This window comes from Schistocerca nitens, chromosome 4 (genome assembly GCF_023898315.1).
Source record: "Schistocerca nitens isolate TAMUIC-IGC-003100 chromosome 4, iqSchNite1.1, whole genome shotgun sequence".
Lineage (NCBI taxonomy): Eukaryota > Metazoa > Arthropoda > Insecta > Orthoptera > Acrididae > Schistocerca > Schistocerca nitens.
The window spans coordinates 688582609-688609863 of NC_064617.1; the positions used below are offsets into that span (position 1 = coordinate 688582609).

At 42.2% G+C, this 27255-nt stretch overlaps 1 protein-coding gene across 1 annotated transcript in view; it reads right to left on the reverse strand.

Moving 5' to 3' along the window:
* The window catches only part of LOC126252502 (ATP-dependent lipid A-core flippase-like), a 115250-nt gene that overhangs the window by 30047 nt on the left and 57948 nt on the right, over positions 1 to 27255 (reverse strand). Inside the window, exon 3 of the mRNA XM_049953397.1 lies at positions 12099 to 12242. Within this exon, the coding sequence (XP_049809354.1) occupies positions 12099 to 12242 (144 nt within the window). The remainder of the gene's footprint in view (positions 1 to 12098; positions 12243 to 27255) is intronic.

Consider the following 27255-nt stretch of genomic DNA (forward strand, 5'->3'; position numbering starts at 1 on the left):
ACCAGGGTGTAATGATTTATAAGGATATGAAATGGAATGACAATATAATGTCAGTTGTAAGTAAAGCAGATGGCAGATTGCAATACATCCCATCTCCTCTATATCAAGTACAGAGTACTTGTCCACTTGAGTGTGATTGGCATGTCGGTGGTGGGCTAAGCACCCTGCACAGGGGAGACAAGGATCAGGTAGAACTCAGGGTTTTATTTTGATCTTCCTAACCAACTAGCTGAAACTGAAAGTGAGCTGGTGAGACTCACTTCACCTGTTGGGAAACCTGCTGTATCTTTTTCAAGAGAAATCAAATACCGACAAATAGGATCTATTAATTGTCGGAAGTTAGAACTTGTGATTAATAATGGTACCCTTTAGGGAAATGGCAGCAACGGATGGGAAGGAACACCAGGCACATCCAGTGTGTATGCCTTGAGGCCTCATTCAACATGTTGAAGGTGCATTTCTGGCAGACACTGAGGGAACGTGGGGGCAAACAACTGCAGACTGTGGCACACGCTGGAGCTGGCTCCAAGTTCATATTTGTTTCATACCAGCAACTACTAGAGAAGGCTGAGAAGACTAGCCTCACACATGGGTTTCAGTGAAGCTCATAATTTGCAGAACTATTCCCAGAATTGGCTGTGGCTTCCTCTGTTAATTGAAAATTCTACTACTGTGCCTAATGGCGGAAACATTTTGAGCTAGTAGACAACTTTGATAATGATGTCACCACTCACTAGTAAGATTGACATCCAGGCTTTATAGAAATGTATTTTGATTTTACTGAAACCTATTAACTTAAATGATAAATAATGTTTAAGTTCAAACATAACTAGATTACATAATACATGTGTTACAATTGGAATCAGTCAACTCATACAAATACATGGATATAACACTTTGTAGGGATATGGAATGGAATGGTCACATAGATTCAGTCATTGGTATTGCAAGTGACAGACTTCATTTTATTCTTAGACTACTGAAGAAATGCAGTCAGTTTACCAAGGAGATAACTTACAAATCAGTTGTGTGGTCCATCCTAGAACATTGCTGAAGTATGTGGGACCTGTATCATACAGGACCAGCAGGGAATACTGAACATATACGGAAAACGGCAACATGATGGTCACAGGTTTGTCTGACCCATGGGAGAGTTTCACTGAGATGTTGAAAGAAGTGAACTGGCAATTTATATACATATGTGTCGCATGTCTAATTCTATATGTATAAAAACAATTACAATTCTTGATACATAGCACAGTAATACATTCTTCTGAATATGTCATTGATTAACATAAGGATTAAATTACAAATAAAATGGTGTGCTTAACATTATTTACATATTTTTTGAAGCACTTCTTGTTCTGCATATAAGTTTGATATTCGTTTAATGTGTAAAAGCGATTTTGTAACAGGGACTCCTTTAGTTGAAATTTAAGCTACATTGTGGGTAGGGTCATAACTTTATTGGACAGTGCATTAGCAAACCTTAAACCTCCATATTGTGGACCCTTTTCGTAAAGTGCTGTTCAGTGGCTGCTGGTATAAAATTTTTCTTTATTTCTGGTATTGGACTGATACAAATAAGAACAAATGTTGGGCTGCATTCTTTTAACAAGTAATATGGCTTTAATATGACTGCTTCACAGCCTATGCCACACAGATCCTTCCCACCAACACCAGCTTTTCTGAATTGTGCAGGTGGGAACTCTCCTACGTTCCTGTAACCCTCCTGGCCTCAACCTTCATTAGTCATTATCCTCACCCTCCAGACCCCTTTCTTGTTCCCATTCCAGCACTACACGGCTCCCCATTCCACCAACGCACCCAGTCTTTTTACTTCTTTCCTTTTCTACTACACCCCACCGCTCCCTTTCCCTCCATTTAAACTTCTGACTGCACCTAGCTGCCCTATCCTCTCTCCACCTCGTCCCTGCATGCTCCTCAGCAGCACTTCACAATCCCCCATGCCACCTTGCTATACCTCCCTCTCCCTACCCCAGCCTGCTCCTTACCCCCACTCCCATCATGCAATGGTGCTGCTGCTCACAATGTGGCTTCAGCTGCCAGAGACTGCAGTCATGTGTGTGAGTTGCATTTGCGTGCGCGTGCGACTCAGCATTTCCATTATATGGTTAGTAGCAACTACCCTTTTCATAATATTGTTACATTCCTTCCTGGATTTTCCATCGTTTCATTTAATATGGCTTTTAGAATCCACATGTTCACTACGGGTGGTACACCAGTTTTTGGAAACAAACTACAGCATGATTCCTTATATTTTGTTCCACAGATGATTCTTATAGCCCTTTTTTGGGGTAGCAATAGCTTACATAGATTTGCTTTGATCGCGGCTCCCCAAATTTCTATTCCGTGAATCAGGTGAGAGGAAAATAGAGCATGGCATGCAGTTTTTAGGACAACAGTGTCTTTGTAGAACTTGCTAATAATGTTAGTTGCAAATGCATTCTTAGACACCTACATGCTACAGTGACAACATGTGTATTCTAGTTTAGATGGCTTTAAATTGTTAAACTGAGGAATTTTACGCTAAACTCCACTTTTACTAATTCATTTCATCATTAAAACTACTGTCGTTAAACTCCATGAGACATGTTTCACTACTGCTTACATTTAAGTGGCTTTCATTATTATACTGAACAGTTTGATTTGTCACATTATTATGGTGGGTCTCTAGTTTGTTAAATGATTCCTTTTTGTAAATGATGGATGTATCATCCATATTCAGAACTATTTTTGAACTTTGAATCCAATATCTTACATCATTTATGTAAATCAAAAACAGAAGTGGACCATGTACTGAGCCCTGGGGCACTTCATATTTTATGTTAGTGATTTTGGATTTGTTAAGACCACTTTCAGTTTTAAACAGTACGAACTCTTTTCAGTTATTCATGTAAAATTTTATTAGGCCATGAGCAGTACCTCTGATGCCAATGTTCCATGTTGTTGTTATGGTCTTCAGTCCTAAGACTGGTTTGATGAAGCTCTCCATGCTACTCTATCCTGTGCAAGCTTCTTCATATCCCAGTACTTACTGCAACCTACATCCTTCTGAATCTGCTTAGTGTATTTTTTGAACCTACCTGCCCGGTTAAGGGATCTGACATTCCACGCTCCGATTCGTAGAATGCCAGTTTTCTTTCTCCTGATAACAACGTCCTCTTGAGTAGTCCCCGCCCAGAGATCTGAATGGGGGACTATTTTACCTCCGGAATATTTTACCCAAGAGGACGCCATCATCATTTAACCATACAGTAAACCTACATGCCCTTGGGAAAAATTACAGCTGTAGTTTCCCCTTGTTTTCAGCCGTTCACAGTACCAGCACAGCAAGGCCGTTTTGGTTAGTGTTACAAGGCCAGATCAGTGAATCATCCAGACTGTTGCCCCTGCAACTACTGAAAAGGCTGTTGCCCCTCTTCAGGGACCACATGTTTGCCTAGCCTCTCAACAGATACCATTCCGTTGTGGTTGCACCTACGGTACGGCTATGTGTATCGTTCAGGCATGCAAGCCTCCCCACCAATGGCAAGGTCCATGGTATAGCTTGTTGTTGTTGTTGTTGTTGTTGTGGTCTTCAGTCCTGAGACTGGTTTGATGCAGCTCTCCATGCTACTCTATCCTGTGCAAGCTTCTTCATCTCCCAGTACTTACTGCAACCTACATCCTTCTGAATCTGCTTAGTGTATTCATCTCTTGGTCTCCCTCTACGGTTTTTACCCTCCACGCTGCCCTCCAATGCTAAATTTGTGATCCCTTGATGCCTCAAAACATGTCCTACCAACCGGTCCCTTCTTTTTGTCAAGTTGTGCCACAAACTCCTCTTCTTCCCAATTCTATTCAATACCTCCTCATTAGTTATGTGATCTACCCATCTAATCTTCAGCATTCTTCTGTAACACCACATTTCGAAAGCTTCTATTCTCTTCTTGTCCAAACTATTTATTGTCCATGTTTCACTTCCATACATGGCTACACTCCATACAAATACTTTCAGAAACGACTTCCTGACATTTAAATCTATACTCGATGTTAACAAATTTCTCTTCTTCAGAAACGCTTTCCTTCCCATTGCCAGTCTACATTTTATATCCTCTCTACTTTGACCATCATCAATTATTTTACTCCCTAAATAGCAAAACTCCTTTACTACTTTAAGTGTCTCATTTCCTAATCTAATTCCCTCAGCATCACCCGATTTAATTTGACTACATTCCATCATCCTCGTTATGCTTTTGTTGATGTTCATCTTATATCCTCCTTTCAAGACACTGTCCATTCCGTTCAACTGCTCTTCCAAGTCCTTTGCTGTCTCTGACAGAATTACAATGTCATCCGCGAACCTCAAAGTTTTTATTTCTTCTCCATGAATTGTAATACCTACTCCGAATTTTTCCTTTGCTTTCTTTACTGCTTGCTCAATATACAGATTGAATAACATCGGGGAGAGGCTACAACCCTGTCTCACTCCCTTCCCAACCACTGCTTCCCTTTCATGCCCCTCCCCTCTTATAATTGCCATCTGTTTTCTGTACAAATTGTAAATAGCCTTTTGCTCCCTGTATTTTACCCCTGCCACCTTCAGAATTTGAAAGAGAGTATTCCAGTTAACATTGTCAAAAGCTTTCTCTAAGTCTACAAATGCTAGAAACATAGGTTTGCCTTTTCTTAATCTTTCTTCTAAGATAAGTCGTAAGGTTAGTATTGCCTCACGTGTTCCAACATTTCTACGGAATCCAAACTGATCTTCCCCGAGGTCCGCTTCTACCAGTTTTTCCATTCGTCTGTAAAGAATTCACGTTAGTATTTTGCAGCTGTGACTTGTTAAACTGATAGTTCGGTAATTTTCACATCTGTCAACACCTGCTTTCTTTGGGATTGGAATTATTATATTCTTCTTGAAGTCTGAGGGTATTTCGCCTGTCTCATACATCTTGCTCACCAGACGGTAGAGTTTTGTCATGACTGGCTCTCCCATGGCTGTCAGTAGTTCTAATGGAATGTTTTCTACTCCTGGGGTCTTGTTTCGACTCAGGTCTTTCAGTGCTCTGTCAAACTCTTCACGCAGTATCTTATCTCCCATTTCATCTTCATCTACATCCTCTTCCATGTCCATAATATTGTCCTCAAGTACATCGCCCTTGTATAAACCCTCTATATACTCCTTCCACCTTTCTGCCTTCCCTTCTTTGCTTAGAACTGGGTTGCCATCTGAGCTCTTGATATTCATACAAGTGGTTCTCTTCTCTCCAAAGGTCTCTTTAATTTTCCTGTAGGCAGTATCTATCTTACCCCTCGTGAGATAAGCCTCTACATCCTTACACTTGTCTTCTAGCCATCCCTGCTTAGCCATTTTGCACTTCCTGTCGATGTCATTTTTGAGACGTTTGTATTCCTTTTTGCCTGCTTCATTTACTACATTTTTATACTTCCTCCTTTCATCAATTAAATTCAATATTTCTTCTGTTACCCAAGGATTTCTACTAGCCCTCGTCTTTTTACCTACTTGATCGACTGCTGCCTTCACTACTTCATCCCTCAGAGCTACCCATTCTTCTTCTACTGTATTTCTTTCCCCCATTCCTGTCAATTGTTCCCTTATGCTCTCCCTGAAACTCTGTACAACCTCTGGTTTAGTCAGTTTATCCAGGTCCCATCTCCTTAAATTAGCACCTTTTTGTAGTTTCTTCAGTTTTAATCTACAGTTCATAATCAATAGATTGTGGTCAGAGTCCACATCTGCCCCTGGAAATGTCTTACAATTTAAGACCTGGTTCCTAAATCTCTGTCTTACCATTATATAATCTATCTGGTACCTTTTAGTATCTCCAGGATTCTTCCAACTATACAACTTTCTTTTATGATTCTTGAACCAAGTGTTAGCTATGATTAAGTTATGCTCTGTGCAAAATTCTACCAGACGGCTTCCTCTTTCATTTCTTCCTCCCAATCCATATTCACCTACTATGTTTCCTTCTCTCCCTTTTCCTACTGACGAATTCCAGTCACCTATGACTATTAAATTTTCGTCTCCCTTCACTACCTGAATAATTTCTTTTATCTCATCATATATTTCATCTATTTCTTCATCATCTGCAGAGCTAGTTGGCATATAAACTTGTACTACTGTAGTAGGCGTGGGCTTTGTGTCTATCTTGGCCACAATAATGCGTTCACTATGCTGTTTGTAGTAGCTTACCCGCACTCCTATTTGTTTATTCATTATTAAACCTACTCCTGCATTACCCCTATTTGATTTTGTATTTATAACCCGGTATTCACCTGACCAAAAGTCTTGTTCCTCCTGCCACCGAACTTCACTAATTCCCACTATATCTAACTTTAACCTATCCATTTCCCTTTTTAAATTTTCTAACCTACCTGCCCGATTAAGGGATCTGACATTCCATGCTCCGATAGCTTATCTAATAGGATAGTGGCATTCACACAGCCAAAAGTTCTTGATGCCATTTATTATCTCTTCAATTAACTGAGCAGCTGCTGTGCTAGTTGATTGACATTTTAAGACCCCATTTTGATTTTGAAACATCAGGTTGTGCACCTGGAGAAAGTTTATAATTCTGTTGTATATGACCTTTTCAACTATTTTGGAAAAGACAGGAAATAATGAGATTGGTCTGTAGTTTTGAGTTAGTCACCTTTTGTAAGGACTGTGTTACCTGAGCTATTTTTAGTCTGTCTGGAAAGGTGCCTGATTCTATTATATTGATTGCTGCTACAGATAGAGGTACAGAGACATTTTGTCTGCATACTTTTAATTCATTAATAGTGAGGCCATCATGCCCTGTGGAACTGGAAGAATTTAGAAAGCTATTGAGACTCAGAGGGCCATGGACACGGGTTCCCAGGTAGATGCCATGTTTCTTGACTTCTGCAAGGCGTTCGATACAGTTCCCCACAGTCATTTAATGAACAAATTAAAAGCATATGGACTATCAGACCAATTGTGTGATTGGATTGAAGAGTTCCTAGATAACAGAACGCAGCATGTCATTCTCAATGGAGAGAAGTCTTCCGAAGTAAGAGTTATTTCAGGTGTGCCGCAGGGAAGTGTCATAGGACCGTTGCTATTCACAATATACATAAATGACCTTGTGGATGACATCGGAAGTTCACTGAGGCTTTTTGCAGATGATGCTGTGGTATATCGAGAGGTTGTAACAATGGAAAATTGTACTAAAATGCAGGAGGATCTGCAGCGAATTGACGCATGGTGCAGGGAATGGCAATTGAGTCTCAATGTAGCCAACGGTAATGTGCTGCGAATACATAGAAAGAAAGATCCCTTATCATTTAGCTACAATATAGCAGGTCAGCAACTGGAAGCAGTTAATTCCATAAATTATCTGGGAGTACGCATTAGGAGTGATTTAAAATGGAATGATCATATAAAGTTGATCGTCGGTAAAGCAGATGCCAGGCTGAGATTCATTGGAAGAATCCTAAGGAAATGCAATCCGAAAACAAAGGAAGTAGGTTACAGTACGCTTGTTCGCCCACTGCTTGAATACTGTTCAGCAGTGTGGGATCGGTACCAGATAGGGTTGCTAGAAGAGAGAGAGAAGATCCAACGGAGAGCAGCGCGCTTCGTTACATGATCATTTAGTAATCACGAAAGCGTTATGGAGATGATAGATAAACTCCAGTGGAAGACTCTGCAGGAGAGACACTCAGTAGCTCGGTATGGGCTTTTGTTGAAGTTTCGAGAACATACCTTCACCGAGGAGTCAAGCAGTATATTGCTCCCTCCTACGTATATCTCGCGAAGAGATCATGAGGATAAAATGAAAGAGATTAGAGCCCACACAGAGGCATACCAACAATCCTTCTTTCCACAAACAATACGAGACTGGAATAGAAGGGAGAACCGACAGAGGTACTCAAGGTACCCCCCGCCACACACCATCAGGTGGCTTGCGGAATGTGGATGTAGATGTAGAATTATTTCTTTGCAATTTGTGGGGCTAGATATATGCTATGCTCAGATGGAGTGCCTTTAAAATTATTCTGCAGGTAGTTATGTTTATCACTGACTGCTTCCCCCATAGAAAAAAATATTCATTGAATATATTAACAATTTCAAGTTGGTCTTTTACTTCCATCCCACTGTGGTCAATAAATCCATATAAGATTTGTCTCTGCCTGTTCTAAAACTGTTTATCACTCCCCAGACACCAGTAGTAACATTGTGTGAAGCCTGAACCTTGTTTGCAACATAGATGGTCATGGCTTGTATTAATAAATTTTTATGGTATTCTTGATAAATTTTGTAGGCCTCCTTTAGCTTGAGATTTTGTCTATTATTCAACATTGCACTATGGAATTATTTTAATTTTTCCCTTGCTTCAATGACTTTTGAAGATAGACATAATCGATCCTGAGAAAACCTCCTTACAAAGTTTCAAGAACCAGCTTTAAATGATGACTAAGAATAAACTACGACCCGCTAAATATCTCACACTTAGGGGCATGATGACAAGATTAGAATAATTAGTGTGTGCACTGGGCATTTAAATGGTCATTCTTTCATTGCTTCATAAGTGAATGGCATGGGAAGTATCACTAATAAATTATGTAAGGTGCAATCAAAAAGTTTCTGTTTGAGGGCGCTGCTGCAGTGCATATGCAACGTAACGTGACTCTGATCTGGGTACATAAGCACTAACATGTAGGCAAGGGATTAATGTCACATTTGTGTCTTTCTGGGACGTATATGGTAAATGAGGAAATGTGAACTATGGCGATGTTATTACCAAATGTGTCCAAACAGGACCAACGTTCCCTTATACTTTCCTTGGCTACTGAAGGAAACACAGACAGACATCCATCAGAGAATGAAGAATGTTTATGGGACAGCATGTCTGTCGAAAACCACTGTCCGGAAAAACTGTGACAGCGGGTGCTGCTGCCTAATGATAACGCATGTCCCTATATTGTAACTGTTGTTATGCAGAAGTTACGCCAAATCACATGGTAGACACTCGAGCGCCCACCCTATCTCCAACCTCTCCCCATACAATTATCACGCCTTCGGTCCCTTAAAAAGTGTTTTGAAGGGTCTACGATTCCTGGTGGATGAGCATGTGCAGCAGGCAGTTACAAGACTTCTTCATGGAGATGGACATGGCATTTTATCAAACAGGCATCATCAACCTTGAGCATCAGTGGTACCATTGCCTCAATGCTAATGGCAATTTTGCCTGAGTGGCATAGTGATTCTGGACTGTCTAGCCTTCAAAAGGAAACTTTTTGATAGCCTCGTATGCAATGGTAAGTACCCTCTGCCATGTACGTCACAGCAGTTTACAGGGTATGCATGAAGATGTAGAGTCCCCACATCTACCAGAAGGTGAAATGGAAAATAGCAGAAAAATACTTCAGCAGTGTCCAACTTTGACATTACGCACCGTTTCGTCTCGCGATGGTAAAAAATGAGTCACATCCACCACAGTTACTCTAAACGATAATATTCACGCTAATTGTAATAGATACTTCTGGTTTGATTTATTTTTTCAAAAATCGTACAACTATGCACGCATAATCTGTGAAGTGAATAATCTGCATCCAGATAATTGGCAGCTTGCTAAGTTTCTTTTTATTCTGTATGATAAAAAAAAAAAAAAAAACTGAGTCAAGGAACCAACGATCTATTTGAATGGATGTCTTGTGACGTCCACCCCGACCAAACTCAAGGAACTATATCGAACAAAATGAGATACAAAAAATAAAAAAATGTAATTATAAAATATGATCCAAGGACAAATAAAACTTTTCCTACATCACACTAAATGTGAGTGGTCAATGGAGCAACCAGCTCATTGCTATTATATTTACTTCAACTCTGTAATCCACAACATTATCCATTATGCTATGTTGCAGACATGCAATTTCCGCCGTTCAACTCGGTTATCATAGTACTTCTTGATGGCTTATATCGTTAATGCGTCGTTAACTGACATTTGATTATAAGCGTGATGTGTTTGTGATAAATCTTCAATGCGCTGTTGTCTAGAAATGGCATACTGCAAATTACAATACAAAATATGAATATGCCAAAATGAATATAGTATCCGCTGCATTGAGTACCTGTACTGTGTAATAGTCTCTGGCCCCAAGCGAAAGTGGTATAATTCTGCCTTTAACCATGTAAACGCCACCTGAGGCTCTTGGTGCCCCAACGACCTATATGAACATGTCTTTGTTGACGGCACGCTGTCTCTCAGCACCCTAGACCCGCCTTAATAGGTCTGTGCATAAATCCTCCCAGCACCTGTCAGCAACTACCTTCTTTGGCAAGGGAAAATTATAATGTTGTAAACGTGAGTGATGGAGTGTGCTTGCTGCAACGTGTTGGGAAGGACCGCAAGGCCCATTTTACACAAGTGACTTTCTGGTCAAAATCTACTGCTTGTGGTGGATGCGCGTCATGCTCTCGTTAGTAACTCTACCGCTAATAAACTGCGACTGGTTCAGTGCAGCCAACGGTTACTTGATTGTGTCCACTCGAAAATCTTGACTATCTCCCTGACTGCGCATGCGCAGAAACATGGGACTGTAGCATCGTCAGAAGCATCATCAGAAGTTAACTTATTTTCGCCGCGAGCACTCCTGCTATGGTCGTGGATTTTGTACTTTAATGCTTTAATGTCTTCTTAATCTTTATTTTTTTATTTTTTTTCGTGGTACTTTGGAAAGGTTTCACGAGGGCATGGTAATTTTCCTAACAGTGGTCTCCCACAAAAGAGATGAAATACCTGAAAGCAAATAGGTACTTTCATTTTACAAACAAAAAGCCTACACAATTCATATAGAAGAATGTCAATAGATGAACGCTTTTCAATGAAAACTGCTTCATACGTGAAAAAGGCATATCTGTCTAATGAAAAACATAATTTTCGTTGATATTTGCTCCTTAGAAAGAAAACAAATTACATAGAATAAAGCGAAAAGTCACCATTTACTGCTTCTAAATATTTTTGTAGGTTTTTGTGAGTGTATATTTTTGCGAGAAGATTAATGTAGATGTTTTGAAATGTTTGGGCGAAACATTTCCTATTCTTTCTGCTCTCAAGAGTGTGAAAAATTTACCATATGACCTTTGTGAAAATTATCCACTATGAATTTTACTTACATAATTATTAAAGTTATTTAGTTAGTTACTTGTTCCATAGATCAAATTCACGACAAACATTATGATGTGGAACGTATGAACAGAAAAAGGTAGGAAAGTTATACACAACTAAAAATAATGTTTGTATGGCTACATGCTATCTAGTTACAGCGTTTTTTTTTCTTTAAAATGACTGACTATCGCTACTCAAGCATTCCTCCACTGTGCAGGAGGAGATGTGAAGGAGAAACATCTTTAATTCACTCTACACAATATTATCAATGCTTGCCCCCTACATTCTGTTACTATATTTCGATTTTTTAGTAAAGAAGCGCTGGTAACGTATAGCGTTGCTTTTACCAAGGCGCAAAATTGCACAGCAGACACACTCACAACATAATATGTATATATAAACAGCATGCTGTTTTGGCGCTGGGGAGTAAACGAAAACGATCACTCATGACAGGTGAGACACCGTACAGGAATAAAACGCCTGGGGCGCTGCAGTAGACTCCCTCGTCGCGATTAGTCGGTTGAGACAAGAAAGTCGGTGAGGTAGCCGCGCGGGATTAGCCGAGTGCCGGCACGGTAGCTCAGCGTGTTCGGTCAGAGAGCCGCTTGGCCTCTGTAATAAAAAACTGAGTGGGAGGATCAACCACCGAACTTGAACAGGATGTCTTGCGACGTCCGCAACGACCTAACACACCGTTCAACAATGAAACAAAAAAAAAAAAAAAAAAAAGCGGTCGATGGCCTGCAGTCGTGGACTGTGCGGCTGGTCCGACGGAGGTTCGAGTCCTCCCTCGGGCATGGGTGTGTATGTTTGTCCTTAGGATAATTCCGGTTAAGTAGTGTGTAAGCTTAGGGACTGATGACCTTAGCAGTTAAGTCCCGTAAGATTTCACACACTTTTTTTTTTTTCGGTGAGGTAAACACTGCATACCGCCTCTGCGTCATCGTCCTCGACCTTGCGCAGGTTCTCAACGAGCAGGACTGTCGCGTCCCGCAGCACTGCTCTTGCCAGCGACAGCCGCAGCCGCTGCGATGGCGTCAGCGTCACCCGCCCATCCAGCACTGTGGCGTAGCCCTGCACCACACCATACACTCTGTAAGCGTGAGAGTCTGCAGAAATTTCTTCTTCATCTCTAACTTTAACCCATTTTTTTTTATTATCTATTAAATTTCAATGCAAAAATTATTTCAGCTACACTGCCTGACAAAAAAAAAAAGGGAGAGCACCCAGAAGTCATGGTGTGATATCAACGTAACTTCATACATTTACAGAGCATTTGTGGATTTGTAAATGATGAATAGAATGGCCACCAGAGTGTATTAGTGTTGTTTGTGTTTACGGCTGGGACCAGGCCTGGTAGGGTATATAAGGGGTGTAAAACAGTATCAGATGTTGAATGGTCGCTGTGAAGTACACAGAGCTACCACAGCTCATGTGATACAGTGTTATTGGTACCTGACAGTGTTTGAGAGGGGCCCCAATGTGAGTCTCGACTTGGCCAGCTGACAGAAACATCCATTATCCAGATTTTTAGGGCACTTGAACGTGACAGTAGCCTGATGTTGGACTACAGGAGAATGTGAGGACAGACAGATTCGTCACTGCGATTCCAGCCGATCACATCTAACCACCAGAAGGAAGGATCACCATATTCTACGCCAAGCACCTTGTAATCCCTTCACACCTGTCCCTCCCACCCAAGAACAAACAATGTACTCTCTGCAACATTTTGTGTCATTCCACACCACTGATCAGTCACTAGCAGCAGCCGTACTAGGCAGTTACTGCCCCACACTTAGGTTGCCATTAACACCACAACACAAATGGCTGCATCTGGAGTGGTGCTGTGACCAGAAAGCATAAATTTCTGATGAATGGCGTCGTATTGTGATCAGCGACGAATAGTAGTTGTGCGCTACCACGGATGACCATTGCCAGCGAGTTTTTGGCGATCTAGGTAGGGGTTCCATTTCTCCATTGTCTTGGAGAGGCATAATGGCGTTCTGGTATCGTGCTGTGGGCAGCCATTGGGTATGACTTCAGGCCATGGCGGGTAGTGATTGAGGGAACTCTCTTGGCACAACCATATGTCATGGACATGTCTGCAACAGTGTTTCACCGTTTGCCTGAGACAGGGTCGTTACAGGAGGCAGGAAATCATGAAGAACATACCCAAAATGTTTGAACACTGGACTTGAAGGAAAATGTGAATAACACTGTGGAAGGCGACCACCGTGTCAGTACCAGGCAGTTGGCACGCCAGTACCAGGTAAGCCAGACGACTGTGTGGAACATTCTCCATGACAATTGTTGCTACCCTTATGACTGCATCGTGTGCAGGGCTTAGTAGCGACAGACTGTCCACACTGGGCGCAGTTTTGTCACTGGTTTCTTCACCAGGCGACCAAGATTCCAGGATTTGTGTTATCCATCCTATTCACAGATGCGACTACCTTTATGTGAAGTGGTATCTTCAACTTCCATAACATTCATCCGTGGGATAGTATGCAAAACCTCCATGGTATGGTGGCAGCAAATCATCGACATTGGTGCAGCCAAAATGTGTGGGTCGGGATAATTGGCGACTGTATTTTGGGACTAGTCTTCCTTCCACATCGCTTAAAAGGCCGGAACTATCGTGTTTCTTGTGAGTGACTTTGCCTCCCCCGCTGGAAGAAGTTCCATTGATGATTCAAAGGTTTATGTGGCTGCTACGTGATGATACTTCAGCCCACTTTGCCATGGATCAAACGAGGGGATCTGGTTGCATTGCCTGCTCATTCACCGGATCTCAACCCGTGCGATTTCTGGTTATGGGGCTATCTAGAAAGTATCACGTATGCACAGCCCATTCCAGATGTGGAGACACTGGAGCAGCATACTGATGCTGCTTTTGACATTGTTCGGATGCAGCCTGGCTGATGTGAACATGTGAGGCAAAAAATCGTTATGGCTCTTGCATGCATGTGTCGAGGCATATGGAAACCATTTTCAACACATACTGTAACTGTGGCTGCATGGTACAAAGTGTATTAGACCGCAGTCTCTGTAACAATGTATGATTGAATAAATGGTGTCCTGCGTGGAAACCATGCATTTCCAGACATACGTTTGTTAGGCCGCTTTTGCTCTGTATGCTCTCAGCAATCAGTCCCTAGAGTTTGTACACAGTGGAGAAAATCACCCTGTACAGTGTGATAACTTTTTAAAGTGCTCATCTCAGATTGGATGAGGTACAGGGACATAAAACTAGTTTAAATTTTGTGGAGTGCTGCCAACATACACTCGTGTGTAGCTCACATACTACAGTAGTATTGTTATTCTGTGCCACCGACTGTAATGTGTTTATATCGTGAAGTGCTGGCAGCAACAAGGAAAGGCACGTTATCTATCGACTTTTACCAACACGGCTTGACCAGAACCAAGGGTGGGGTGAGCTCTTTCAAATGCTATCGTATTGTGAATCATTTGGATAAAACAGCTCTGCATCAGCAGTGGACAGAGCTCGCTCAATAACAATCGAACTATATTGATAGTACCGACTACATTATTATATAAATATTGACTAACCTTTTTTTTTGCCTCCACTGACAATTTGATAGTTTCATCTAACTTGTCAAACTCTGCAAATTTCACGACATTTAATGATTTAAGATCACTCTTCAATGTGGTGGTTGTGCACCATTTTCGAGAATATACTTTGTCACAGATTTTGCATTTGGCACTCAAATCATTAATCTCAACGAAATAGTTCCAAATAAGACGTATTTTGGTTTCATTTTTACAGTCTTAACTAATATTACACCACAAAACTGTCGTCTAAAAAACACTGAACAATGTAGTAATATTATACAGCAACATAAAGTAGACTGACGAACGAGAAAATGCTAACTTTCGCGGCGATGAACAGAGATCACTGCGCAATAATCAAATAAGCGCAACAATCACTGCGGGCATGTGTCGACTTCGTATGGTGCACCACCCTACGAACTCCTGTGTGCGCAGCAGACGGCGCGTTGGGCTTGTAAGTGCGCGTACAGACCATCTCGCCATTTTTGAAAGTTCCGATAAACTTCCGATATAAAAATGCGGAACCAGATGCGAAAGCGGATGTGAAAAATTGTGCGGAACTTCCGCAGTTGCGGAAGCAGCGGTTTGTCGCACCACTATTAGGAAGACACGCAGCAAACACAGCGTTCTGGCGGCCAGGGCGACCGCAGGAATCACAGCTACGCCACTACAACCAGAGAGCCCTGGCGAGCGTCGCCGGCTACTGGCGCCGACGCGATCACCTCCGCGGCCGCTGACACGCGCCCTCGAGCGCGGATAGCGTGCAGAATTAGATTACATTAGATTAGATTAGTACTTGTTCCATAGATCATGAATACGACACTTCGTACTGAGTGGAACGTGTCAGGTTAATAAAAGGTGTCTATACAAGATATTACTTTACACAAAATATTACATGACGAAATACCTTTAATTTTTTTGTGGTGGTTGGGGAAATTACCCACTTAATATATCCAAAAATTCATCTAATGAGTAGAAGGAGTTGCCGTTAAGAAATTCTTTTAATTTCCTTTTAAATGCTATATGGCTATCTGTCAGACTTTTGATGCTATTAGGTAAGTGATCAAAGACTTGTGTGGCAGCATAATTTACCCCCTTCTGAGACAAAGTTAAATTTAACCTTGAGTAGTGAAGATCATCCTTTTTCCTAGTGTTGTAGCCATGTACACTGCTATTACTTTTGAATTCGTTCGGATTGTTAATAACAAATTTCGTAAGTGAATATATATATATATTGTGAGACTACAGTGAAGATCTATAGCTCTTAAATAAGCTCTTGGATGAGCTCCAGCAATTATTCTGATTAGACGCTTTTGTACGATGAACACTCTTTTACTCAATGATGAGTTAACCCAAAATATGATGACATACGAAAGCAGAGAATGAAAATAGGCATGGTAAGTTAATTTACTGAGATGTATACCGCCAAAATTTGCAATTACCCTAATAGCATATACCGAGCGGGGTGGCGCAGTGGTTAGCACACTGGACTCGCATTCGGGAGGACGACGGTTCAATCCCGCGTCCGGCCATCCTGATTTAGGTTTTCCGTGATTTCCCTAAATCGCTCCAGGCAAATGCCGGGATGGTTCCTTTGAAAGGGCGCGGCCGACTTCCTTCCGCGTCCTTCCCTAATCCGATGAGACCGATGACCTCGCTGTCTGCTCTTCCCCAAACAACCCAACCCCAACCCTAATAGCATAAGTAGCTGAACTCAAACGTTTTAGCAGATCTTCAGTGTGTTTTTTCCAGTTCAACCCCTCATCAATGTAAACACCTAGAAATTTTGAATATTCTACCTTAGCTACCGATTTCTGATCGAAGTCTATATTTATTAATGGTGTCATTCCAATGGTTGGGGGTGGAGGAAGGGATGTAAGTCGGCCGTGCGCTCCCAGGAGGTCAGCTCGTCAGGGCACCTGCCTATTGCGACACGTTTGATCGCCGAGATACTGTGCCCTGGGACTCTATGAATTGGCGGGCAGGTGTGATCTGTTTCACCTGAGCTACATTAGTTTTTTAAGTAAATTTTTCGGGTAATATATTATTATCTTTTCGGATTAGCGTTCTTTTGTTATGCAGTCTTTCTTATGCGTTTTTATGGAAACTCTCAGGTAAAATACAAATTGATTTATTTATAATAGTCTCACACACCACTTGATAATGTATTGGCTATCTTTTCATTATATGATGCTTCGAAAATAAGTAACTCACCACAAGGAATTTGAAGACTGTTCAGTGAAACATGTTAAAGTGTACGCAAAACCAGCGGAAAAATGCTCCTATCAGAGCAGAAACAATGTGAATAAGTTCCTGTTCATTTAAAAGTCTCTTGGCTGAAAGCATGGTACCAGCTGCCTCATTCTATTTTCCTTGGAACCTTTAAAAATTTTCCCAAAAAATTTGGCATTCGTATATTTTCGTGTATTTTTTAACATGCAGCTCACCTCAAAGGCCCAATAGCTCCCCTAACTGTAACTCGCACACACCCATCGTTAGTAGCCTGTTTGTATGTTTGTATTTTGGCAGCACGTTAGACTTCATTAATATCACTGACAGCGCTGTGGGCCCTCTGTAAGAGACTCTGTGGTTGGAAGGTTTCGCAGTTACAAGTTTATAGATAGCAGTGTTGGAGATTAGCAGTGTTAGCACGAGCGGATGGTCTGGACGCGTGTCCGTCATGGAGATTTAGTGTTGTTTGGAAATGGACTGTAAAATGATAATGGAATTATGGACGATTATATAATTTTTGAAACTGGATGTCAAATGATTAAGGTAAAATGTGCAAAATACATTATTTGCTCTGCAACAAAATCTTTCCTTTGCTAACCACATGGCTGTTAGTAGTTAGAACCTACAGTAGTTAGGATCTTTTTATTTAGCTGGCTGTATACTTGCGGTATTTGCTGTAGTTCGTGTCATGAAGATTTTCTGTGAGATAAGTGACTTATGAAATGTATGCGTTATTGTTAGAATTTCTTCTAATTCAGGGCCATTCTCTTGTGTAAATTAATAGTCAGATTGCGTTGTGTTTGTATATTGTGGCTAATAAATGATAAGTTTGAGTTGTATTTGTTAGGGAATAATCCTGTAGGTCAGAAATGAAATGATAAAAAAGAGCAGAGAGACAAGTGTTCAGTCGCATTAAGCAATTTAAGTAAAAACATAGAAGTTTCACCTCCTCGGTTATTTCAAAGAAAGTAAAAAATTTATTTATAAGTTAAACCATTAGTCTGTCACTGTAAGTCACTCATACCCATCCACTCCCAATTGCCCTTTCTCCCTCACTCATTCAGTCCAACTCACTGTCATTATCTCTTTGTGTCTCTATGTCATTGTCTACTGTGTCACAGTCGCAGTCCTTTTCATTCTGTCCTACTATTACACTCTTCAATCACTGTCACTGACTCCCTCTTGCCTTCCACTTTCTCTTTCATTCCTCCCTCCACCCCCTAGCATTGTCCCTTTCACTCTTTTCCTAGCACTATTCTGTAACTGTCAACTATGATCCACTGCCATTCTGTACCTCTCTTTCTCTCATACTGCCATTGTCTCCTCCGCTCTTTCTATGACACAACCACTATCGAATATCTTCCAGCATTAATTACTTTTCTGTCTCTTTGCCACTGCCACTGTCTTCTTCTCTCTCAGTGTCAAAAAGCGCAAGTATGTCCTCATGCCAAAATTTTTGAGAAAATTTTTAAAGGTGCTGAGGAAGGTAGAATGTGGCAACTGGTACCCCACTTTTCAATCAGAGTCTTTAAAATAAACAGGAACATATCTGCATTTTTTGTGCTCCGCTGGTTCGCTTCCTTTCACTTCTACAGCAGGGCATGTAACTCTTAAGAAAAGAAATGTATTATTCAGTGAAATTTAGATACAGAGGTTGTGTTGAACCACATTATTTCTTCGTTCTTTTCTTTTTATATATGTAAACTAAATGGGTTAGAGACCCTGACAAAGATAAATTAACGAGGTGTTTTGTGGCAAGGCTAATGTTTTGATACAAAGTTAAATATCTGTAGCAAACAAAATAAGAAATACGCTCTTCAGTTTATTAATTCCTGTTTCTTCACCTGTTAGTTTGGGAAGGTGGTAGGGTATGGACATATGCTTGGGTCCGTTGTACCAGCATTGTAAAAAATGTGTATGTGAACCGTACATTAACAGTGTTATAAAAAGTTATTAGAAAGGTAAAATTAATTCACACATTTGGGACGTCCATCCCTGTCTGTTCATCATTTCGCCCACCGCCGAGATCCTGCATCGGGAGGTTCAGAGCAGACAAGAGGAATTTGCGCGAGCAGCACACGAGCGATCCTTCATCGGCACTGTTACAGTCAAGACTATGCACAATGGAATTAATGTGAAGCAGTACGTAATGCAAATTATGAATATTGACGTTGAATGTATTGGTATTGAAGTTCTGTTGATATTGGTATCGATTAAAGTCATCCAGGATCGTGTACAGATTCATAAATTACCCTTCAGTTTCTTTCAGCTATTCTTTCCAATCAATTTTTTCCAATTATTCAAGCTATTATTAATCAATTACCGCCATTATCCCCCCATATATATATTCAAAATTTACTTATGCGAAACTGAAATAGCAAAAAACTACTTTTACCTCAGACCGACTTTAACGAGCAAAAAAAAAAAAAAAAAAATCATGTGCTTCAGTATTATTATGACATGAGATTCTAGATGATAACGGAGACACGTTGCAGCGTATTTCTCCATGCTACGTCATTTTATAATCTACGTCTTCGCCTCACACCGTATTTTACGTGTACAAGTAGGATAACATTGAATCTCTGTATCTTGGAAATGGAAAAAAAATATATGAAGACAATTTTCAAAGATGTTCGAGATCGGGATCTTAGGAAAACACCATAAAAATTACAGCCATTTGTTGCACATAGCCGCCTCGGATTACGCAGCTGGGTTTTAGTACCCAAAAAACAAGTTTTTGGAGTGTTTCTCGATAAACGGATAAAGATTTTTGAAAACGCGGAGATGGGTCTTCTAGATAAATGCCTAGAGAATATATCGTTAAAATTTGAGGACTTTGCTGTGGTTATTTACTATTTAGATTTCGTTTCATGCCGGATTTTACGTGCACAACTTGCGTGTCTTTGAATCTCTGTATCCTGGAAATGGATAAAGATATCACGAAAATTTGCAAACGAAACTATAGTAGAAAACCATTTTTTTTGCGGTTTTCCGAGGAACCACCAATGAACTGAAGGTGTATCCATAAGTTCAGTCAAGCCCACGGTAGACCACATATAATGCAAAAATAACCAACCGATTTTTTACCATTTGCACAAGCAGGAGGAAGAGTGTAATATTCATACTTTAACCCTGCACTGTAAGGTAGTAAGTCTAAGACCATCCTGTTGGGTATGCAACTGGTCCCTCGCCCAAGGGCTATTCAAAACACTTGTCCCTACCTTTTTATCGTCAATAGAAACGAGATATGAGAACCGGGAAGTCCTGTTTTTATGCGCGGCGTTTTGGAACCTATTAATGTTAGGTACGCATGCTGTCGCATGCATATCGATAAGCATTATATAACCCTGCTTTTTAAATACTTATTTCAGTGCAACATACTGTTTTGTATAACAAGTGAAAGCCATTGCCCGAATTCCTGTAGTGAGAGGCGGGTGGGAACAAATGGAAACAGATACACATAGGAGAATCGAGAACTTTCAGAACAATGATTAACTGTTCTCATTTTGGTCTCGAATGCTGCCGAAACGTACCAGTTCGAAAAGTGTAAATGGAGATCTTTGTCCTCGAGTGTGCTATTCAAATATTCGACGTCAGTTTTCGGCACCACGGAGAACACGCTCGAATCGAGATAGCCTATTATACTAAGGTAGAGTACGACACTCAAGTGATTAAGATGACAAAATGATAGCGGATTTGCAAGCCGATCAGAACCCAATTATGTGTAAGAGGGTATTTCACTTTTTTATGCTAAGCAGTGAAAAACATTGCGTTCGCACAAGGTGGTAACCATTTTTAGATGGAAAACGAATAACTCTTCGCATCAGAGTTAGGCAGCCCACACTACAGCCGAGCACGATAGTTGAAATGGCTAATGTCCTTTTACAAAAGCAACAGACACAGGGACCTGGAAAATTACTGCAGGCAACAAGCACTCACCTCCGTCCTTCTCCCCTTCCTTTCCTCCCTTTCCTCTCTCTCTCTCTCTCTCTCTCTCTCACACACACACACACACACACACACACACACACACACACAGAGAGAGAGAGAGAGAGAGAGAGAGAGAGAGAGAGAGAGAGAAATGAATTGCTGCACTGTAAATAAAATGCTGAAGTTGGAAACGTCATAAGTTCTTTTTTTTTGTACACCCTGTACTACCAACTATTAATAAGAGATCAATTACATGCTTTTGAACCGAAACATGAACAACATCGTCCGTTGATTTCGTCTCCAGGTCCCTGAGCCGCACTGACTATCTCAGAATATCAGTTCACATAAAATGTAGCGTGGTATGCCTAACACACAGGCAGCTACCTATTCTCTTAACACTTAGAAAACGTCGTTATTGCGCCAACAGCGACGATTAGCACCTGACTTTTGTTCTTGCATGCTGTTTTCCAACAGGTCGTGTAAACGTGCTAAAGTCCAAGATTATAAAGCTTTAAGCAATTTCAGGGTATGAACTCATGTTTAATGCAGGAAGCGGTTTAGTACCCACAACACCGTTTGTAAGGTGATGTGCCCTGCGAAAGTGTGCCTTTAAGCCAATTTTTGATAGTTTATCGCGAATGGCGTCCAATTCGTCGATGTTAACGTACACATATTTCCAGACTGGACCTTATGTGACCCCTAGCTCATTCAAAAAACTCTTTAAAACTAATATTGTATATATGTTTCCCTATTTATTTACCCCAAGGAATCTGCTCGTGGTTGTTAGCTTACCAATAGCTATGCTATCCAGATAGTTATGACCACTGGGTTTCATTTGCAGCATTAGACGAGAGATAGCTTTTCACCCACAGACGGCGGCATATGATCAACTTAGACATTCGAATCGAAATGGATAAACAGAATTTATGAATATACACAGCCTAAAAAAAAAGTTGAAGCATACATAAGGGTAGGAGTAATGAAATGAAACTCTGCAGGTTGAGAGAGTATGCAATGTTGTTTCAGTGATTACAAAATAGAGTCACATTTACAAAGAGCTTCGCAGTATGAGCTCAACTGCCCGTATGTCATTGCAAACCCCCTGCCTGGGTGCATGTACTGATTCCGTTGTGAAGAGTACCATGAAGCTGTTGTATCCTCTCCTGAGGCAAACTGGCTCAAAACTGTTGTACCTGGTCCTTGATATTCTGGATATTGGCGCTGGGATGGAACTGATGTCTGAGCTGTTCCCACATACACTCCTGGAAATGGAAAAAAGAACACATTGACACCGGTGTGTCAGACCCACCATACTTGCTCCGGACACTGCGAGAGGGCTGTACAAGCAATGATCACACGCACGGCACAGCGGACACACCAGGAACCGCGGTGTTGGCCGTCGAATGGCGCTAGCTGCGCAGCATTTGTGCACAGCGCCGTCAGTGTCAGCCAGTTTGCCGTGGCATACGGAGCTCCATCGCAGTCTTTAACACTGGTAGCATGCCGCGACAGCGTGGACGTGAACCGTATGTGCAGTTGACGGACTTTGAGCGAGGGCGTATAGTGGGCATGCGGGAGGCCGGGTGGACGTACCGCCGAATTGCTCAACACGTGGGGCGTGAGGTCTCCACAGTACATCGATGTTGTCGCCAGTGGTCGGCGGAAGGTGCACGTGCCCGTCGACCTGGGACCGGACCGCAGCGACGCACGGATGCACGCCAAGACCGTAGGATCCTACGCAGTGCCGTAGGGGACCGCACCGCCACTTCCCAGCAAATTAGGGACACTGTTGCTCCTGGGGTATCGGCGAGGACCATTCGCAACCGTCTCCATGAAGCTGGGCTACGGTCCCGCACACCGTTAGGCCGTCTTCCGCTCACGCCCCAACATCGTGCAGCCCGCCTCCAGTGGTGTCGCGACAGGCGTGAATGGAGGGACGAATGGAGATGTGTCGTCTTCAGCGATGAGAGTCGCTTCTGCCTTGGTGCCAATGATGGTCGTATGCGTGTTTGGCGCCGTGCAGGTGAGCGCCACAATCAGGACTGCATACGACCGAGGCACACAGGGCCAACACCCGGCATCATGGTGTGGGGAGCGATCTCCTACACTGGCCGTACACCACTGGTGATCGTCGAGGGGACACTGAATAGTGCACGGTACATCCAAACCGTCATCGAACCCATCGTTCTACCATTCCTAGACCGGCAAGGGAACTTGCTGTTCCAACAGGACAATGCACGTCCGCATGTATCCCGTGCCACCCAACGTGCTCTAGAAGGTGTAAGTCAACTACCCTGGCCAGCAAGATCTCCGGATCTGTCCCCCATTGAGCATGTTTGGGACGGGATGAAGCGTCGTCTCACGCGGTCTGCACGTCCAGCACGAACGCTGGTCCAACTGAGGCGCCAGGTGGAAATGGCATGGCAAGCCGTTCCACAGGACTACATCCAGCATCTCTACGATCGTCTCCATGGGAGAATAGCAGCCTGCATTGCTGCGAAAGGTGGATATACACTGTACTAGTGCCGACATTGTGCATGCTCTGTTGCCTGTGTCTATGTGCCTGTGGTTCTGTCAGTGTGATCATGTGATGTATCTGACCCCAGGAATGTGTCAATAAAGTTTCCCCTTCCTGGGACAATGAATTCACGGTGTTCTTATTTCAATTTCCAGGAGTGTATGTTCAGGAACATACATGAGGATCTTGCTGGCAACAGGATTATTTCAACATGACGCAGACAGTTAATACAGACACCTGCCAAGTGTGGACGAGCATTATTCTGTAGAAAAATAGCCCAATGATAACGCCACTTGAGAGATAACACATGAGGACGCAGGATGTCCGTGACATGCTATTGTGCCATCACAGTTTTCTAACTCACTACCAGCCATGACCTGTAGTGCATCCGCTGTGGCTCCCCACACTTAGAGACCACGAGTAACATCGCTGTGCCTCTTAGAAATGGACATCTCCCCAGGTTGGCACCGTATTCGCCAACGACGGTCATCTGTGGTACCGCAAAATGCCTACTCATCATTAAACACAATGCGACGCCACTCAACAGCTGTCCGTGCTATCTAGTCACTGCACCACTCCAAATGCAGACGTTTGTGTTGCGATGTCAACAGCAGCCTACGCATAGGACGGTAATTACCTAAACTGGCAGTTCCTAGTTCCTGACCAATTGTGTAGAATGACACGGAATGTATTGAGGAGTACGTTACTTTTTCTCGGATGGCAGGCGAACTTCTGTAGTCCAAAGTCAGGACACTGTCAGATCCAAATACCCCAAAAATCTGGATAATAGACAATTCTACCAGTTGGCTGAGTCGAGACCCACAATAGCACCCTTTTCAAACTCTGTCAGGTGTTGATAATGCTGTCTCACACGAGTATGTGGCATCTCTGTCTCCTTCACAGTGTTCATTCAACATCTGAACATCTGACGCTGTTCATGCCCCTTATTTATACTACCAGGCCTGGTAACAACACTTAACACAAACAGTATCAATGCACTCTGGCGGCCGTTCTACCTATCACAAAGAATTGCAACTCTAATTATTTACATACCCGTAATTATGTGGACGTGTATGATGCCACAGTGACATCCAATCATGTTTTATGAACACTTCACTTTTTGTCAGGCAGTGTATGCCATATTTTACAAACTCAGTCTGTAAATAACATAACGGTACTCCAGAGGTGCATGTATCGAACTGTGGACAGAACACATACAGGAATTGTAAATTCGACACTAAAGCACGAAACGTGACCTCAAAAGGAGAAGACAGACACCGGATCTATACGGTAATGGTGGACTATAGAGCCTCATCTCGAGTGTGGGGTCGAATAAGTTTCCTCTCAGATTATGATTAATGACTGACTACAAAACGACTGAATTGGTACAGAAGAGTCAGTGTCACTGAGATGCTGCATTGCGAGACCATATCACAGACGCTATTTTGAGAAAGCTTCAGGTTGCACGACACCTTATCAATCGAGTCCCGTCCACTACTCTATGTGTGGTTGCGATGGAAGATCGAGAAGCAACTCAGCAAATACAGCTGAGGTTAACTGTTGTTACAAATGAGCAGCCAACAGTGCAATCATGGCGATCACAACAACAACACCTGGGTAGAAGTGAAGCCATGTATCGGACTCCCCACTCAAGAAACTAGAACAGGGGTAACTTGAGGCATCAAGTTGTTACGTTCCTCACGAGCAACTACAATGCTCCCTCAGAACACGAGAGTCATCTCTTGCAACCAGGGAGCTTGCAGACAACGGTAGAGGCAGGTGCAACTACAACGCCCCCCGCAGCACCTGACGAACCGACAAAGGTGTGCCTACGAACTGAGGAGCGATGGAATGCGTTTGTGGAATCTGGCAGACAAATTATGGTATTATAACTGGTCATAATCTGTTTCAATTAGCTGTAGTGTTTGTAGTGTATACCAGTGACAGATAGGAATGAAACAAGTTATAGGGCAGTGGTATTGGTAGATACTGTTGGGTACGGTAGTACATGTAGTCTTTATTAATTGTAGAAGTACTCGTGGTGATGGGGAAGAAGTAGAGCGTTATCGGTAAAAGGGCATTTTGTGTCATTAGTTGCTGATCTGTAGGAATAAAGGACTGTTGATAGTTAAACTTTCAATAAGAATGAATGCAGAATGTGTTTAAATTACAGATAACAAGATATAAAGTAATAGATTAGTGCATAAGTTTGTAGCGTTTTTGTCTTCATGCTGGTATTCCGGTTGATGTGGGCTTATTTACTACCTGTAACTTTTTTATTTTTAGTTCACTGATGCTATTTGAGTTTACACATTGTCATTTTACCGTTTGGAGGTAGTGAGTGGAGCTGTAAACGCTAGAAAATGGAGTGCCAAGTGGAGAAATCGGAATATTACCGACATGTTCTTCTGTTTGAGTTCAATAGAAGAGTGACAGCAACGGGACAGCCAGAAACATATGCGCCGTATATGACGGTAATGCCATTAGACAGAGCACGGCAAGAAAATGGTTCTCTCTTTTAATGAGGATCGTTTTGACATTAGTGGCTCCCACGTTCAGGAAGACCTTTGGGGTTTGATGAAGATCGTTTACATGCATTAATCCAGTGATCCACGTCAGTGTAGTCGAAAACTGGCAAATATGATGAACTGTGATCGAACCACCATCGTGCGACATTTGCATTGCATGGGGAAGGTTCAAAAATCGAGTGTATTGATACCACACTCTCTTAGCCAAAATCACAAAAATCAGTGGTGACCACATGTGCTTTTCTGCCGGCCGGTGTGGCCGTGAGGTTCTAGGCGCTTCAGTCTGGAACCGTGTGACCGCTACGGTCGCTGGTTTGAATCCTGCCTCGGGCTTGGATGTGTGTGATGTCCTTAGGTTAGTTAGTTTTAAGTAGTTCTAAGTTCTAGGGGATTGACGACCCCAGATGTTAAGTTCCATAGTGCTCAGAGCCATTTGAACCATTTGAACCATATGTGCTTTTCTATTTGCTCATCATCAATTGGCTAGTGAATGACACTGACCATTCCTATCCTGCATCATTGCTGGTGACGAGAAATAATGGTTTTATGCCAACACGAGGAAAAGAAGGAAATGGGTGAGCCTATACAAATCTGCAACTCCCTATACGAAGACCTGTGCACATCCACAAAAGGTAATGTTACGTATCTGGTGGAACAGCAACAGTGTTATGTACTACGAATTCCCTGAGGTGTAAACATCACTGTTGACATTTATTTTCAACAACTGAGACGCAGTTCAAGAGCGACGACGAGGAAGACTGTGTGAGGTGGTGCTGCTCCCCCATAACGCCCGTTTGCATTCTGCTATAGTTCAATTCTTTTATCTTGGCGGCTTGCGCATGCCCGCCCAGACGCGGGAAACTGCTGTGTTGCCAGATGCTCGCGCCAAGAGAAGCAGCGCCATAGTATACTATAGTTCGCAAACTTTCGTTTCGGGGGGAGCGCGCAGTTTATGAAGTAAAGCCACCACAGCCGCATTAACCCTTTCGCTGCTACAGAGACGTGCTCTCTGCATTACGCGCTGTGCGCGATTTTGTCATTACTGCACTGCTCGCCTGTGCAGACACATGGTGTTCCGACTGCTTTGACACACTTATCATTCGATTTCACAAAAACTATTTGGCCCAAAAATTTGATTTTTACACATCTTCTTGACTGAGACCTTCCCCCCATAAATGACTTAATTTTGTTTCGATGTTCAACGCAGTTATTGTGCAGCATTAAATGTAGTAAACCATTGCACGAAATTTTGAAGAGTTTGCAGAGGTAAAAGTCCACAGCGTATACATTCCGTATGGTCGATTTCAGT